Source organism: Rattus rattus, chromosome 13, assembly GCF_011064425.1.
Source record: "Rattus rattus isolate New Zealand chromosome 13, Rrattus_CSIRO_v1, whole genome shotgun sequence".
Lineage (NCBI taxonomy): Eukaryota > Metazoa > Chordata > Mammalia > Rodentia > Muridae > Rattus > Rattus rattus.
In genome coordinates this window covers 2,441,224-2,459,012 of record NC_046166.1, presented here as the reverse complement: position 1 = coordinate 2,459,012, position 17,789 = coordinate 2,441,224, and the positions used below count along the sequence as shown (strand labels likewise).

The 17,789-nt window shown below is 39.9% G+C and overlaps 1 protein-coding gene across 1 annotated transcript; it reads right to left on the bottom strand.

Annotated features, from left to right (window-relative positions):
• Positions 1–728: 728 nt before the first annotated feature.
• On the bottom strand, positions 729–17,399 carry Arf4 (ADP ribosylation factor 4). Its single transcript, XM_032919262.1, has 6 exons — positions 17,040–17,399; positions 9,729–9,809; positions 9,445–9,554; positions 4,729–4,800; positions 3,833–3,958; positions 729–1,659 (listed from the first exon to the last, which is right to left on the bottom strand). Exons 1-6 carry the CDS (start codon positions 17,104–17,106, stop codon positions 1,573–1,575), a joined length of 543 nt encoding a protein of 180 aa, XP_032775153.1. The 5' UTR covers positions 17,107–17,399; the 3' UTR covers positions 729–1,572.
• Positions 17,400–17,789: the final 390 nt, after the last annotated feature.

Here is a 17,789-nt window from a genome sequence, read left to right as displayed (position 1 = left end):
CAAAATTCCACTCCTACTAGTACAGTTATGGCATGTCTTGCTGTTGCCAACAAGTAAGTGGTATACCTCTTGTGCTGACATTTTGAAATGCCACGTCCCACAGTGCTTGTGGACTATCCTCTAGAGTAGCATCACTTAGCTATGCATTCCACCTAACATTAGCAGCCGAATGTATACACACCCACTTGTCGTATCTGAGAAAGGTCTTATGCAGACCTCGAACTCAGTAAGTGGCGGATGGTGAGTTCTGAGAGTCCTACCACCTCTGTGGCACGATACTGGGATCGAACTCAACGTATACAAGGCAAGCACTCTGCCAACAGAGCTTCTTCACCAACCCCTTCATACCCTGCTTCTGGAGTTCAAGATCTGACCTCTGAACTCACAGCTTTTTTTTTTTTTTTTTTTCTTTTCTATTTTTCGGAGCTGGGGACCGAACCCAGGACCTTGTGCTTGCTAGGCAAGCGCTCTACCACTGAGCTAAATCCCCAACCCCAACATATTGAACTCACAGCTTTAAATGGTATTCTACTAGAAAAAAAATAAAAGCCTTCATACTGCACCCTACTTTTTTTAATTCACATGACATTTTAACTGACAACTTAAACCATAAATAAATTCACTGGGATTTGTCCATACTATGTAAAATATGAAAATCCACTTTGTTATATAAGGAAATCAGTTTCAAATATTGCAAAGGCTCAAAAGAACACACGATCATGTTTTTAAAAATCATTTTATTAGGAATAATTCCAAATGGGTTATGAAGAAAACTTATTCGTTGAATTTGATGAGTTTTCAAAAAATTCTTAATGAAGATATGTTCATCAGTGAACAGTAAAATACCAGCAGAACTATCATATGCTGGGCAAAGAGTCAGGCTGATTCCAAAAGCAACATGCAACATAAAAAAGATAATATAAAGGAAGACAATTTGCTGAGTATTAAAAGTTATCTCAATATGAACTCTTTGCAACCAGCCCAGAATTAGGTATCAAATCCAAACTACATCAAAGTTTGGCTGATAGAAGCCAGGAGTCAATAATGTGAGGGAGGTGGGGGAATCCTCAGTACAAGAAAACTGAATAGTGTTGTGGAGCTCATCCCTGGCCAGTACAAGCATTATTAGAAAAATCTTTTTGGCAAGGGGAAAATAAATACAAATGGAATGCTACATTTTTAACTCAGCAGACTGCCCGAGGAATGATAGGTATCAGTAAGTTCCAAGGGGGTAACTTTAAAACATTATTGGTGTGGGCTCAAAAAACACTCAAAACAGATTTGTTTAAGGGTGTCACAATCGCTATCTATCCAGGCATTCAGGTTCAGAGGAAGTATAATAATGGACACTTTTTTCCCCCAAGGAGAATTTCTCTTAAACCCAAGCATATTGCTAAACAGCAACATTGTTCTTGGTAAACAATAATTGGCAACAAAACAAGTTTTAAACGCTGTAATTTCTGCCCAAACCGTCTCAGATATCCTTTAATAACCAAGATGCAAACTAATTTTGTTGTAACAAGCCTAGACCAATTCTATCAAACATGTCCTTGGTTAGATATCCAGTTTCATTTAGCGTTTTGAAAGTTCGTTTGACAGCCAATCCAGCCCCTCGTACAGACCAGTTCCTTGTGTAGCACAAGTGGCTTGGACATACCACTGTGAAAAAAAGAACAAGAAAATACTTGATTAACAAGACAATACACAGTGCCAGGTTTAGACAAAAAAAATTAAGTCCCTCCTCATAAATGCTAAGGGCACTACTGAGTAAGTCGTTACAAGTATACAAAACAGCACTATAAAGTCACAGCATTGAACGTGAGCAAGGGCTTACATCCCACAAACATGGACTTAAAGCTCTGGCTAACTCTAACGGCCACTCAATAGTTTCCTTCGGATATGCTCACACACCTCGTTTCTCACTCTACCCGTGGAAAACTACATCGATTCTTTGACGCGTTTACCACTTCACCTTTCCCCCACATAATCTGAGGAATGGGAAAATCTCAAACTACCTACGTAATCCGTAAGATCTTCGTTGTAAACTAAGGAGACCACAGCACACTTTTAAACTTTGACTTTTATAATGCTGGCGACCAAACTCAGGGTCTCTCGTATGCTAGGCAAGCCCAAGCCCTCTTCAGTAACCCACATTCACAGTGTAAAAGGGGGACATTTCCGAAAGATGTCTGCTGATATTCTAAGAGCTTTTAACTTTTCAAGTAATTTCATTTTTTAATAAACAATTTTAGTGTCTTTGGTTTCATATACCAAAAGATCTCGTTTTAAACAATAAAAATTCTTACTTGCTTGTATGAACACAACAAAATCCAAATATTAAAAAAAGGAGGGGTTGGGGATTTAGCTCAGTGGTAGAGCGCTTGCCTAGTGCGCAAGGCCCTGGGTTTGGTCCCCAGCTCCAAAAAAAAAAAAAAAAAAAAACAAAAAAAAACCCTAAAACAACAACAACAACAAAAAAAAACTCACAAAACTTGAAACACCTAGAAAATAATTCACATTTAGTGGAAAATTTATTTATTTTTAACAGTCTAGTCTTATTTCACCTTAGAATAAAATCTTACTTTAATGTTGCAGGTCACTATAGGTTTACCATGCTGCCAATTATCTAAAGACCAAATACTCTACTAATCCAGCAGGAAGGGGAGACAGAAATTCATATCTCCATAGCACGAAAACGTTCTCTCTTACTATATAGCTTTTTTAATCCATGTGGGGCACTGCAACACAGTAAATAAATAGTATCTGCTGTTGTTGGCAAATTAATGCAAGACGCTTATCAAGGACGGACACTCAGTTTTTGACAGCATCTTTTGTTTTGTTTTCTTTAAAAAACAAGGTCTCATGTTTGTGATACAATTTCTATGTGTGGGGATATTATGAATCACTGGTATAAAATGTTAAGCTATTTGATACAGGCACAGTACTTCTTGTAATTTTGTATTTAAAATACCTTCAAATAATGTACCAGTAGAGGTTTCTCCATAAGGTTTAAAAGTCAATAAGCACAGAGTACTAAACAATATGATCTAATTACAGTCGATACATCTCAGGCCTTTTATAAACAACCCAACATGTAGGGCATGGTATGTTTGCATGCCTGCAATCTTTGCACCGAGGAAAGAAGAGCAGGAGGCAGGAGAATGCTCCTTAGTTTAAGGCCAGCACAGACTATTTATATTTAGTGAGCACCACCTAAAAAAAGCAAACCAAGTATAAAATTCTTGCTAAGCTGGAGATGCTATTCAGCAGTAGGATAATTACCCTAACTTGTGCAAAAAACACTCAGGGTTCACATCTCAACACCATAGGGAATAGTAAAAATAAAACACTATATACACAAAGACACATAGCTGTAGAGCTATTTGAATTATAGAAATTTAAGAATGTCTGTAACCTCTACATATTCAACTCAACACCCTTAATACATCAATACAGAAGATAAAATTAAATAAAAATAAAATTAAAAAATAGAAAAATCAGTATTTTTAAAAGCCAAATTCAATGCAATATTTACAGTTCAAAAAAAAAAGACTGTTAAATCACATTTTACAAATGTCCTGTATGTCCAAAGGAAATAATTATTACACATTTAAGCTGAGCCAGCATGGTGGCATATGCAGAAGTGAGCAGATCTCTCTGAGTTTGAGGCCAGCCTGGTCTACATAGTAAGTTCCAGGCCAGCCAAGACTACAAGTGAGACCCCACCTCCAAACAGTAACAACAACAAAACAATGCTGATAGACAGCTGAGAATTAGCCTATTTACCCTGACTTTACCAGCGAGGAGCTTAGTGTCCCCTACCAATACTTACTGTTCTGTTCCGGAGAGACTGAAGACCTAACTTGTCCGTCATCTCACTGATGGCCATAGCATTTGGCAAATCCTGTTTGTTTGCAAAAAGCAGCAGCACAGCATCCTGCAGCTCATCTTCCAGAAGCTGGAGATGAAGGCTAAACCATTAGCAGTTGCCCATCGGAAACCAAACTATGAACAAGCTTTCCTAAATGCACATTTTATTTAACATTAAACAAGGTATTGAACACCAATTACATTTCTCTATGTAAATTTTAAACACTGTTATAAATTTCACATCCTTCAGTTTGAGCAAATAATTTGCCTTTAAGAAAAGAAACATTTTTGCCTTTGTTACTGTTTCTCCCTTAACTAGCCTCAAATTGAGATTTTGCCGTTTCTGCTTGCCAACTGCTGAGAATCACAGGCCTGCACAGCTGTTTAAAGCCAATCATCCTCCAGTCTATGATGTTTGCCACCATTCAGCCTTCATGATTACCACTCAGGTTCAAACTGACAAGGACAAAAGTAGGTATCATCGCCAGTATGTATCGTATGAGCATATGGTACTCAAGTGGCAAGCTTAGTTAGGTAGGATTCTTTTTTGGACTCCTACAGTTTCCAGTACAATAAGTGTGCCAAGAACAGACAAAAGTAACTGTAATACATTATACAATGTGGATATAACATGCCATGTGAAAGACTCTAGTCTTAAATGATTGCTACACTTACATCAAATCTAAAATAAATGACAGTTATACAGGAACCAGGGGCACAGAGTGCTTTCCTGTGCATTGCTAAGAACTTGGAAACAATATAGTTTCCCAAGTTCACTTCTACCCCTCAAATATGTAGCCACTGACAATACTCAAAACTACACACCTTCCAGATGGTCAACCTAAAGTCTATACTTACCATTTTCTGCAGCACGGCTGCTCCTTCCTGAATTCTTTCACGATCATTGCTATCTACCACGAAAATGAGACCCTGGGGAAAATTTTTTTCCAATAAATTAAAACAGCCACAATAAATATAAAATACCCAGCAAAAAAGTATGGAGAATTAGACATGGGGTAGAAAATATGTTCTTGTGTCCTGGCTCGCCAGGACATCAGACTCATCAGAGAGGAAGAAACCTTAAGTGAGAAAAGGCCACCCCATACAAGATCTCCAGCTGTAGGGACTGACATAGAAGGGCCCAGCCCATGGTAGGTAGTGCTGTCCCTGGGCTGGTGGTTCTGAGTTGCTTTGACCATAGTGTTTCATCACAGCAATAGTAACCCTAAGCAGAGTTTTTAACAGTCTCTAACACGGGGCTAACAAGACAGTTCAGCAGGTAAAGGCACATGATGACCTGAGTTTGATCCCCAGAACCCACATGGTGAGAGGAAAGAGTAGATTCCTCCCAACAATTTGAGTTGTGTCTCAGTGGTACTCCCCACAGCCACAGACACACAGACACACACACATACACAGACACACACACAGAGAGACAGAAAGAATATAGTGACTTTAAATTAAAAAGAAAAAGTTTCTGCTCAGGTTAATTTATGTCAGTTGATGCAATATGATAGGAGAGAGCCTCAGATGAAAAAAGCCCTACATATGGCTCAGCGGTTAAGAGCACTGACTGCTCTTCCAGAGGTCCTGAGTTCAATTCCCAGCAACCACATGGTGGCTCACAACCATCTGTCTATACTGGGATCTGATGCCCTCTTTTGATACACAAGTGTACATGCAAATAGAGTAAGCATACATAAAATAAATATGTAAAAAAACAAAACAAACAAAAACAAAGATCAGGCTATAGGCAGGAATGTAGGGTATGTTCTTAACTAGTGATTGATATATGAAGCCCCAAGCCCATTGTGGATGGTGCCATCCATGGGCTCGTGGTCCTGAGTTCTACAAGAAAGCAAGCTGAGCAATGAAGAGAGCAAACCATCCATAGCAACCTTCCATCAGCTCCTGCATCCAGGTCCCTGCTCTGCTGGAGTTCCTATTCTGACTTCCTTTGGTGTGGAAGCATAAGGCAAACATCCCCAGATTGTTTTGGTCACGGTGTTTCACCATGGTAATAGTAACCCTAACTAAGACTTTCCTGTTGAAATAAAAACCAAACAACACATAAGCACAAGGCTCATATATTAAGAACTGATTCAAGCACCATGTGATTTTAACCTATAATTCTTACTTCAAATCCAAAAAGAAAAAAACCCAACAAAACAAAAACAAACACAAAACACGCATGCACACACCCAAAGCACAAAAATCTTATTAACCAATGACCTTTACTCCATGCTAAGAGAAACAACTGTAACCCCTTTCTCTTCCCCACCAATATTTAAGCAGCAGAAGAGCAGCTACAGGTCCTGGGGTGTGGCTCAGAGAGCAGAATGTTTGCCTAGCCTGTAAGCAGCTCTAGGTTTGAGCTCTTACACTGAGCATAACTGGGCATGGTGCTGCACTCCTCTGTGATTACAACATCCAAGAAATAAAGGCAGGCGATCACAAGGGACTATCAGCTACACTGACTTCCAGGGTGCTCTGGCTATGTGAGCCCGAGTCTCAAAAGTAAAGAAAATGAACAAATAAAGGCAGTGGTGAAGACAAAAGGAAAAGAAACAGAGGATCCCCAAATGTCATGAGCAATGTAGGTTTACGTATACAGTAAAAGGCATGACAAAGTGTGAAAAGTGGAGAGACAACGTACTCAGTTTCTTGTTTTAAAATAAATTGGATTGGAGAATTGGATAATGGTACTAACATGTTGTTTTCAGGTGTGTGATTATAAGAATAACTTCCCAATAGTTTAATCATCTTTAAGAAAAAGTATTTTCATTAGCAACATAATTGTTTAGATATAATTTTTCCTTTTTAAGTTATGGTATTTTTTGAGAGTAAAATATAATTATTTCTCCTCTTCCCTCTTCTCCCTCTAACATTTCCCATGTACTCCAAACCCTCCACTCTTTCAAATTTATTATCCCTTTTTTTCCTGTCGTTAATGTGTATTCATAAATCATCTGTTCAGTCAATAGTTTTTATATACTTCATCAGAGGAAAGAAAATGTAGCCTGATAACTCTCTAATTGGGAGAAACAAGCCCCAAGCAAATATCTCATGTAAAATTCAAGGTTTACATATCAAAGAAAAAATTTGAAATGAAAAGGTAGCAATAAGAATTTTGAAGCTATCCATAAATATTACAATTTTATACAACAAAAGAAGCAGCATTAGGAAACAACTGATTTAAGACTTCTGGAAATTTTAAAAGTGCACAGTATATGAAATTCTCAGTTGATAAAACAATAAACTATATCTTTGTTAAAAGTCTATACCTTACACTTAAATGTTCTGTTAAATATTCTTTCCTTAACTCTAACCCCTACAGAATGTTTTTAATTAGTTAATTTTACTTCTTTAATGGGTATGTGTGTGCGCCTGCAGGAGCCTGAAGGCAGAGGTGTCAGAAGAGGGCATCAGCTCCCCCTGAAACTCAAGTTACAGAGAGGTGTGCAAGACCATGTGGATGCTGGAAATCAGACCCAGCCTCTTGTGAGAGCAGCTAGCACTCTGAACTGCTGAGCCGTCTTTCCAGCCCCAATCTCACTCAATGTAAATATTGTCATCAAGTCCAAGTAATACTAGTACGAGAAGAGTTTAAGAATAAATTCTAAGTTAGTTCTTTCTTGTAACAGCCTAGGAACAACAGTATGGAAAATCTAGGCTTCTAAAGATAAATCCATCTGTTCTAAGAAAAGACTACTTCAAAAGCCAAACAAATTAGGGGCAGCCGAGCTGGTTCAGTGGTTATGAGCACTAGTAAAGGAGCCAGGTTAAGCCCCTGGTACCCACATGGCAGTTCACAACCATCCATAACTCCAGTTCCAGGATATCTAACACTATCTTCTGGCTCTGCAGGCACCAGACACACATGTAGTACACATACATGTATGTAGGTCAAAACAAACAAACAAACAAACAAAAAGTGCACAAATGAACCTTTTTTTAAAATGCAAAAAATTATTTAGAAAAGCAAAAGAACTAGATTTATTTAATGAGGGGAGAGGAATTTACCACAATAAACAATTAACTGTGATTAAATGTTAAGAGTTAGAAGAACTGGTTAGAAATGCAAAAAGCATTGTCTAATTTTGTTTGAAAAATATACTCCTTAAAATAAATATCTACAACTTACCTTAAAACAGTTGAAGGGGCTAACATGTTGCAAATGAGTATTTGTTAAACGTACTGACCATATCTAGTAACTGACCTCACTAGTTATACATGAATTTATTATGTTAGTTTCTATTTCCAATCAAGTTTTTTAAAGCCTTTACTTTTTTCTGTTTCTATTTTTTTCTGTTTTCTATCCAAAATCATGTGAATGAACATATTCTTGCTTTTCAGGAATAAATCATGCCACATGTTTATTTCGATACTCATACACTTACTATTAATAAGATAAACTACTTAAGCCAAGAAGGATTGCTGCAGCCACTCAACAAGTGTGGTCACTACTACCAGGCAACACTGCACCCTGGTGGACAACAAGCACTGCAAATCTTAATACCCCAGATGCTTACCTTATTTCAAAAATCCTCAACTCTGGTAGTAAACAAAACCTGATGTGTAACCCTCATATGGTAGAGGAGAACGCTTCAATCTTTTCTTTCTAAAGACAGACTCTCCCTATGCGGCCTTAGCTGACCTGGAACTTGCTATGCAGAACAGGCTGGACTCAAGTTTACATTCAGCCCCTTCTTTCCAAGTGCTACAGTTACAGATACCTGCCATGGCAGCCCAGCTAGAACTCCTCTATCTTGAAGCACTTCTAAGTTTCAGTTTCCTCACATTTAGAAACCCCAGCACAATGGTGGATGTCTGTAATACTCAGGGGAGAAAGAAAAAAACAAGAACAAAACCACAAGAACAGGAGAACTAGAATAGTTGTTCTCACCGGAAAATAATTTTGTCCCGGGGAGTTTTTATGGCAAGTGTGCAAGCATTTGAGGTTGTCACACGTTGACTGGGAAGGTGAGCTGCTATTAGCATTTAATAGGCAGATGCTAAGAATACTGTTCTACCACTGTCTTATTAGAGCCGCTGCGATGCATACCTTAATTTCAAATTTAAGGTTAGAATAAAAAGAACTACTGATAAAATAATTCATTCTTTTTTTTTTTTTTTTTGGTTCTTTTTTTTTGGAGCTGGGGACGAACCCAGGGCCTTGTGCTTCCTAGGCAAGCGCTCTACCACTGAGCTAAATCCCCAACCCCAAAAAATAATTCATTCTTTTTGGGTTTGTTTTGTTTGCTATTTGGGGGGGGACAGTGGGAGGTGTTCAAGACAGGATTTCTCTGTGTGGTTCTGGCTGTCCACCTGCTTCTGCCTCTGCCTTACAAGGGCTGGAATAAAGGTCACTCCAGGTCTGAAGTAATTCATTCTTGAGAATTCATTCACTCCCATTCAAAATCTCACTGGAGATTTAGTTCTTCCACACTGCATAAAGGAACTTTTAAAGGCATGAGTCGGAGTCTATTAAAGAATGAGACTGGTGATGAGAGGAATGGAAACTGAGTAAACAGTATAAAATCTGTAACGTTAAAAATATACGGCATTTCTCACCTGGGTATTCTGGAAGTAATGCCTCCAGAGAGGCCTAATTTTATCTTGACCACCAACATCCCAAACTGTGAAACAAATGTTCTTATATTCTACTGTTTCCACATTAAAACCTGTAAGAAAAGAACAAAATGACAACTGTGCTTAATAAGGCACCACAAAAATAAACCCCTTTAATGTGGAATTCTCTTAGATTAGCTTTTTAAGTCTTACCAATATCATCTCTAAAATTAACAAAAACAAAATTTAATTTCTCACGGTATAAGGTCATCTATAAGTTGCCTTACCAATGGTAGGAATGGTGGTGACTATCTCCCCTAGTTTCAGTTTATACAGAATCGTCGTCTTGCCCGCAGCATCCAATCCAACTAGAAGAAAACAGCATAGATTTAAAATCTGATCCAACATATACATATACAAGGAAGCAATTCAACAATTCAGTTTCCAAGGAAAAGTTAACTGCTTGATACATAAGTGAGTTAACTGTAATTTTTCTCATCTCTGCCCCACCCTCCAAATCAACACTTCCCATAACCCTTTCCATTTTTCTCTTTAGACTTATAGACCAATGGTTCTCTATCTGTGCTGTAACACCTTTGGGGGATAGGGGCTGTCAAAAACCTTTTCACAGGGGTTGCCTAAGACCACCTGCATAGCAGATGTTTACATTATGATTCATAACAGTAGCAAAATTACAGCAATGAAGTGGCAATGAAAATAATTTTATGATGGGGACGCGAGGAAATGTATTAAGGGTTCTCAGCATTACAAAGGTTAAGAACTACTCCTACAGACAGAGAAAAAGAGTATCTGGCAGACTTGCGTTCTATCTAATCTCTGGGCACTGTGCCACCAACTGACTGAGTGCCTTTGTTGGAGAAAGGGTCTTTCATGTATCCCAGAGAGGCCCCAAACTCATTATGTGGCCGAGGGTGCCCTTTAACTCTTGATATTCCTGACTCTACATTCCTGAATCCTAGTGCTAGGATTGTAGACAAACTGTGCCTGCTAGGAATGGACATCTGCAGACCAAAAATTAATCCTCTTAAGAGCATTGAATAAATGCTCTTCATGATGGAGAGGTGACTTAGTTAAGAGCAAGTACTAGTTCAGTTTCTGCACCCACTATCGGAGGGCTCACAAATGCCTGTAAGTCCAGCTCTAAGGAATCTAATGCTTTCTTCTGGCCTGCACAGGTACTATACTCATGTGTACAACCAACATACCGACACACAGACACACATAGTTAAAAATTAAGTATGAAATCTTCCTTTTAAAAAGTTGTTAATGCTAAAGGGCAACATACATAACTATGTGCGTTTCCTGATAAGACTGATTTTGCCGCTACCTAAATCTGTGTTAGCATCAAACATGCACAGGTAAGATTCGAAGTCTTGATCTGTGCTATGAAAACGGCCCATCATACTCTTCTCTCATTCTTAATTTTGTGGTCTTGTTTTCTGACCAGGATCTCGTGTAGCCCAATCTGACCTCAAACTCATATTGTACCAAAGCTGGCAAGAACATTCTGATCCTTCTGCCATTACCTCTGAAGTGCTAAAGTATGTCTCTGTGCTTAATCCATGAGATACAGCTGGGGGCGGGGGTATGCTTATTTATGGGGTAATGCAGAAGGTATTCTATTAAACCTCTATTGTAGTAGTAGTGAAGAACAAATAAATTAAATATTTTAAGTATAATTCTCAAGACCTACATCTTTTATATACTAAAGCTCTCATAAATAAAAGATCAATAACTAACAACTTAATTGAATTTATTATTATTTTTTGTTTGTTTGTTTTATGAGACAGGGTTTCTCTGTGTAGCACTGGCTGTCCTCAAACTCAAGAGACCTGCCTTTTGCCTCCTGAGCACTGGGATTAAAGGCCTGGGCCCCCACACCTGGCCCTACTTTTTTTTTTTTCTTTTAAGGAACATCTCATTTGGCTACATGCAATTATTTTATCCAAGAATTTTTAAAAAAATTATAACTAAATCAACTGAGCACTAGTTTTGGCAAAACCACCTACTTACTGTTTAAATCAAACCACAACTTAACACATGCAAACAATGCTAGCAGGCTTTAGCCTCGCTCACAGTTTATATTCCTGGGCATTTAGGTGTGACTTTTTTCATTTGGTCCAAGAGAAATGAAAAGCTACAGGAATTGGACCTCCACCTATAAAACAACCTTTTCTACTCTGTATCCTGCAAACAGTAGGAGCTCTCTGGAGAAGATGTTTAAAAGGAAGAAAATAAAGTTATCACTCCTCTTGACAGAAACAGAAAAGGAAGGCCCTTAGGGCTTGACAACATGACTTAGTTTGCACTCCCCCCCATTATCTGAATCTAATTTGGAAGAGTATGGGAGGGGAGAAGGCGTGTTGAGGGGTGGGAGAAGGATAAGAAGCGCCCACCTCATTTTCTTATTCTTATGCTCTCTAACCGAACCCTGATTCCCATCTGAACATATTGGGTACTATGTACCCAATGTACTTCCTTCCAATGTACTATGACATATATATTAGTCAGTGCCTAGTTTATCCTTACTTACAGGCCCTAGAAAGGTCAGTTAACTGTTATACAAATGTTTGTTTTTCAAGTGTGGAACAGTATCAATAAGATGAGCACATCTGAGTGTGATAGCTTAATGGTAACTTCAGCAAAAAGGGGGAAAGGGAGCAAAACACCCAATCAAATCTTTCAATTCTTACACCAAAATTCACTTTGGGATTCGATGGGATGTCAGACCTTTAATCCCAACACTTGGTAGGCAGAGGCAGGTGAACCTCTGTAAGTTTGAGTCTGCACACAAGGCTGTTCCCAAATGTGCACGACATTATTCATGAGAACTAAAAAATAACTATGTATTCATAGTTTGTTGTATGTATTTCCATACTTTGTTGTGTTTAAACAAACTGTGGTTTTCAATACAATGGAATTACCATTTGGCCACAAAACATCACAGAATTCTAATACATGTTAAACAAGCTTTGAAAAAAAACCATGGGGGTTGGGGATTTGGCTCAGTGGTTCAGCGCTTGCCTAGGAAGCGCAAGGCCCTGGGTTAGGTCCCCAGCTCCGAAAAAAAAAAAAAAAAAAAAAAAAAACCATGCCAAGTAAAACACCAGAAGTAAAACAGCCTGCCATGTATTACTCATTCCTTTAGCTGCAATATCCAGAACAGAAAAGCCACACAGAAGATATTAGTGGTTGCCATGGATGGTCAAAGAGGGAGACAGGAGGGACTGATATGATAGTGTTTTCATTTCCATCATGAAATGTTTCTATGAGTATGTATGCGTGCATGTCCAGTCAGAAGGCAGCATGGTGCTGGAGTCAGTTATCCTTCCACCCTTCCATTCTAGGGAGGGATTCCAGCAGTCAGGCTTGGCAGCAGATACCTGAAACTACTGGGACATCTTGAAGGCCCAGGGTGACTTACAATTTATAATCAGAAACCTCTATTTACAAAAATCAGAAAAACAAGCAAAAGAGTTGCCCATTGTTATACTCTCAGAATATGGGAGATGGGACAGAAGAATCAGGAATACAAACCCAGCCTAGGTTATATGAGACTTTGTCTCACAAAACACCCACCAACATAAGAAAGCTAATTCTGAAGCTCTCAAATACTATTTATATACTGTGATCTTATCTTTACCATGTTAAGACTATTTTATCTTAATATTTTATTTAATTCCTCAGGGAATTGACCATCTAAACAGAAACTAGACCAAACAGATACAGAAAAATAAATTTAGGTTTTGCTAAAATTAATGTTTAGATTTTGCTTCTACCTAACACAATTGAGGGGTATTTTCTTTTTTTATGAATGAAGTAGTTAGAAACAAATTATCAAAGGCTAGCAATTACGTTTGCAAATAATGGCATAAGAAAATGCTTGTAATTTATTAAGTAAGAAGGGAACACAAAACCTTTTGAACTGTGGCGAGTAAATGAGCTAAGTAGGTACTGAAGAGATGGGTCACTGGTAAGCATTTGCTCTTCTTCTAGAGGACTGGAGTCCAATTCCCACATAAAGTATATAACGGTGAATTACAAGTTATGAACACTTTTTTCATGTCTAAATTTCACAAAAAGGATTTAAAAAAATAATCAGAACCTAGAATTATCTAATAAAAGGATTTATAAAATGGAACATTCATCACTCTAGCTTAAAGCCACACTTAATGGTACAGTTTTATTACCTAGTTTATTTTTTAAATGAGCAAACAGAGGCTCCTTCCAGTACTCAGGAGGCAGAACAGAAGTTGAAGCCCATCCCTAGCTACATAGTGAGTAGGCCAGTCTGGGCTACATGAGAGCCTGTCTCAAAGAACTTTCACGGTGGCTCAGTAATTAGAGGCATTTAATCCTCAGAAGAATTCTCACCAAGTTTAAAGAAATTAGATTAAAATGAGTAACTCCTCTACAAATACATTAGTAATTACAGAAAAAATTTAAGTATTTATTTGCCAAAAGTACACCTTTTTATAGACCTACCTTACAGTTCAGATCTATTGCTTTCCTAATAAATGCCTAGTACGTCATTTCTGTTGATCAACTGTCTACAAGTTGATAAATTCAATATACTGTGCTGGCTACTTACTTGTTGGTGTTTAAAACACAGTATCCTCCTGTTTCAGCCTCCTTGGTGGTGGATGACTGACACACGCCATCATGGAGTTCCCTGGCTAGGCTCATTCTTAATTACGGTTAACTATTAGGCATCTATCCAACAGCTCAAATTAATGTGGGGAGATCAGCTAGTATATAACTAAGCTTCCATTTCCACAGTAGTTGGGCAAACCAACACACTGGGTAACTGTCTTTCTCTCTTTCTTTTTTAAACATTTATTTATTATGTACAGTGTTCTGCTTGCATACATGCCTATACGCCAGACAAGGGCTACAGATCTCATTACAGATGGTTGTGAGCCACCAAATGGTTGCTGGGAATTGAACTCAGCACCTCTGAAAGAGCCACCAGGGCTCTTCACCTTTGAACCATCTCTCTAGCCCTAATTACGGTTTCTTCATACACTTCTAAACAGTGATCTAGGACTACAGGTGTAGCTCAACGGTTTTGTAGACCCTGATTTTGATCCCCAGAACCAAAAAATAAAATAAAGAGTATGAGAAGCCTGTGAGTCAAGGAGGCCAATAAAGAAAATAAGAGCCCAGTAGTGAAAGAGAGGAAAACAAAACCAAACAAACATTTAGGGCTAGGCTAGGCTAGAGTATAGGAACAAAACCACATCACACACACACACACTGACATCCACCCCAACAACACAAGAGCACATGTGCACACGTGTACATACAACCATTCATTCACTAAAATTCCTAATACTCCGATGGGGAGGATATCATAAAAATGATTATTAATGACAAGGTCAATCACTTATTAAGCCACAAAGACAAAAAATGAAACTCAAACACACAGGAATTACCAGACTTCCAAGTCAACTCACGGAGCCCTGACATTTTTATTTCCTCTGATGAGTTTCCATAAAAGTTGACTTTAGGACTAGACTGCTTTTAAACAAGGAAAACTGCGTATTTCTAAATTACAGTGTGAAATAATAACAGTAAACCAAGGATATTTATCCCATAGCTGTCCTTCAGCTCTAAACCTACAACACTAAACCTGCTGTTCACTGTCTTTGCTCTTTCAAACTAATTTTATCCATCTGGGCTGAAGAATAGTAAGATTAGAAAGGCAACTTTTAGAAATGATTTTTTAAAACCAGATAGTTCTAAAGCACCTTAATTGAGCTATAAAAAACAACAACAACAACAAAACCACTGTTTAAAAACTGCTTCTCAGTAACAGGTTTTATTGCTCAAAAGAGACCATTTAATTGGGCATAAGCATGATGGTGTACACCTTTAATCCCAGCACTTGGCAGGCAGAGGGAGGTGGGCATCTGTGAGTTTGAGGCCATCCTAGTCTGCGTACTACATAGTGAGTACCAGGACAGCCAGGGCTATGTAGAGACCCTGTTGTCATAAAACAACCACCACCTAAAAGAAAAGCAAACCTGAGTGACTCAGTACTTAAAAGAGTAAGCATAAACCCCGACTTCTATCCGTTCCATAATCACAACTAGCTAAACGCTTGTCTACTTCCATTCTCTATCAATTGGGATGGACAGGAAAGTTTCTCAAACACAGTAAAGTGCTTAAAGCATCATTCCACTCTTCTCCCTCCAGCCCTTTAGCCATCACAAGACTCTGGCAATGAAAAACAGAATTCGTGTACAATAAATTCTTTATTTTTCACTAACACAATCCTGTACTGGCTAATCTCTTAGAAACCCATTTATCACAGTGCAAAGTCCTCCCCCTTGACTTCAGCCTTTTTCACACTGCCAATTTCTAACCACTTAAAGCTTAAATAACATGCCTGCCCTCTTCAGATAATTGTCCTTTTCATAAAGGGTATCTGCAAAACTATGAAAGAACATTTTCACTTATCTTTGTGAATGGATCGTCAACAATTGTTTTTATGAACTGTAAAGAGGCTGAAGGAAAGAACAATAACCAACTCGTACAGCCATACTCTGCAATATTACAGAAACTGAAGCGCTGCATGAGAGTGGGTGCTAAAAAGAATCCTTTTCTCCTCACTCTCCACAAGTGTCAACACTCAGTGTTCTGGGCTTTTAAAAAGGCATCATTCAAGTCCTTGCGACTCAGCTGTGAGGTAGAGACCTCTTTACAATGCCCAAGCGAATGGCCTCCGCTGGGCAATAAAACCTGTCACAAAGAAGCAGTTTTTTTTTTAATGGTTCAATTAAGATGCTTTAGAACTATCCGGTTTAAAAATATATATATATCTCGTCTCTAAAAGCTGACTTTTTGATGTTACTACTATCCAGACCACATGGATATATTTAGTTTGAAAGAGCAAAGATAGCAAACCAAACAGGTTTAGAACTGAAAGACAGCCATGGAATAACTTCCATTTTCACAGAATAGGCTTCATAATCATGAGAAAAAAATGTCGAATCCAGAGAGCAAGGTAAAGTTTAGCAAAATGAGCTCAGAAGACTCCGGATTTTTTTTTTTTTTTTCGAACCTTGGGTGCTCCTTCGCCACAGTGGGACTGGTCACTTCCTGCCCCAGGCGGCTTCTAGCCCGGGTCACATACCAATGGTGTGTGCACAGGGCGTACACGACCAAGAAAGGGGGAGGAGGAAGGCTGGAATAGGCCAGCTTTACTCTCGACCGCTGCCCGTAGGCAGGAAAGCGAGGTGGAAGATTGCACCCTTAGAACTGCACCTTTAGAATGGGCTCCGCCAGTGTGAACCGGACCTACACCTCCGCTCCATCTCCTTAGGTTCTCAATCAGATCAGGAAGAGAAAGAAAGGCACGCAAAGCCAAGAGCCAGGAAATCTAGCCCAACTCTCTGGCTCAGCCTCTGTGGGGAACAAATCCCTCGTCCCTCGTCCCTCGTCCCTCGCCCCTCGCCCCCATTGTTCCCCCTGAAGGATGCTTCTTGACTGCCCTCCCCCACCGCAGTCAGAGAAGGCTGGGCCCCGGGCCACCGGCGTAGACACATGGCCTTCCCGGTCCCGGCCCCACTCACCCATCAAAATGCGCATCTGCTTCTTGCCGAAGAGGCGCGAGAAGAGAGAGGAGATGGTGAGGCCCATAGCGGTGGTGGCACTTGATGGTCAAAAAGAGAGGGTCTGGTCCGCCCTCGGGCCTTCACGGTTCCGGCTCACAACTGAGTGGGCGGAAGAGAAAAGGCTGAAGACCCGTCTCTCAGGCCGGAGTGTCGGCAGAGCCGCGGGACACGACGTAGCGGGACCGGGACCTGCTCGGCGACTGGTGCGGTGGCTCCGGCGCGGCGTTAAGTGTTCGGCTGTGCCACGTCACACGGCGGCCGCGGAGACTCAGGCGGCGGCCCGCCCGCTCCAACGCGGACAGAATCGCGTCACCGCTGCCCCACCCCCCTGCGTTGCAGACGCCGCCCGTGCCACAGCGCCTGCGCGAAAGGGCCTAAACCTGCTACGCAGACGTGCGACCCACCGGACATGGAGCACAGCCCGGACGGTTGGCACAAGCGTACGGAAGGACAGGCGGACTCCCATGATTCCTTGCTGCATCTCGTCCAATGGGGTTCGAGGTGAGTGGCTTCCGCCCGGATGAATAGTAGTAGTACGAGGTTCCAGGCGGGCGAGATGTGCATTGTAGGCTAAGTAGTGACGTTGCTGCTGACCTTTGGGTGACTTCTTCCTTCCGGGGAGTCTTGGTGTTTTCCCACTCCCACAAATGTAATCGAACCTTGCAAGCGAGCAATATGTTTGTCACAATGAAGGAACGAAGATGGACC

Bases quoted from the DNA above. Each gene is read 5' to 3' on its own strand.
- Arf4 (XM_032919262.1), bottom strand. From the start codon at position 17,106: ATGGGCCTCACCATCTCCTCTCTCTTCTCGCGCCTCTTCGGCAAGAAG. The intron at 9,810-17,039 runs GTGAGTGGGGCC...GTTTTCTTCTAG, and splicing joins GCAGATGCGCATTTTGATGG to TTGGATTGGATGCTGCGGGC. The intron at 4,801-9,444 runs GTGAGAAATGCC...AATTTTCCCCAG, and splicing joins ATTACTTCCAGAATACCCAG to GGTCTCATTTTCGTGGTAGA.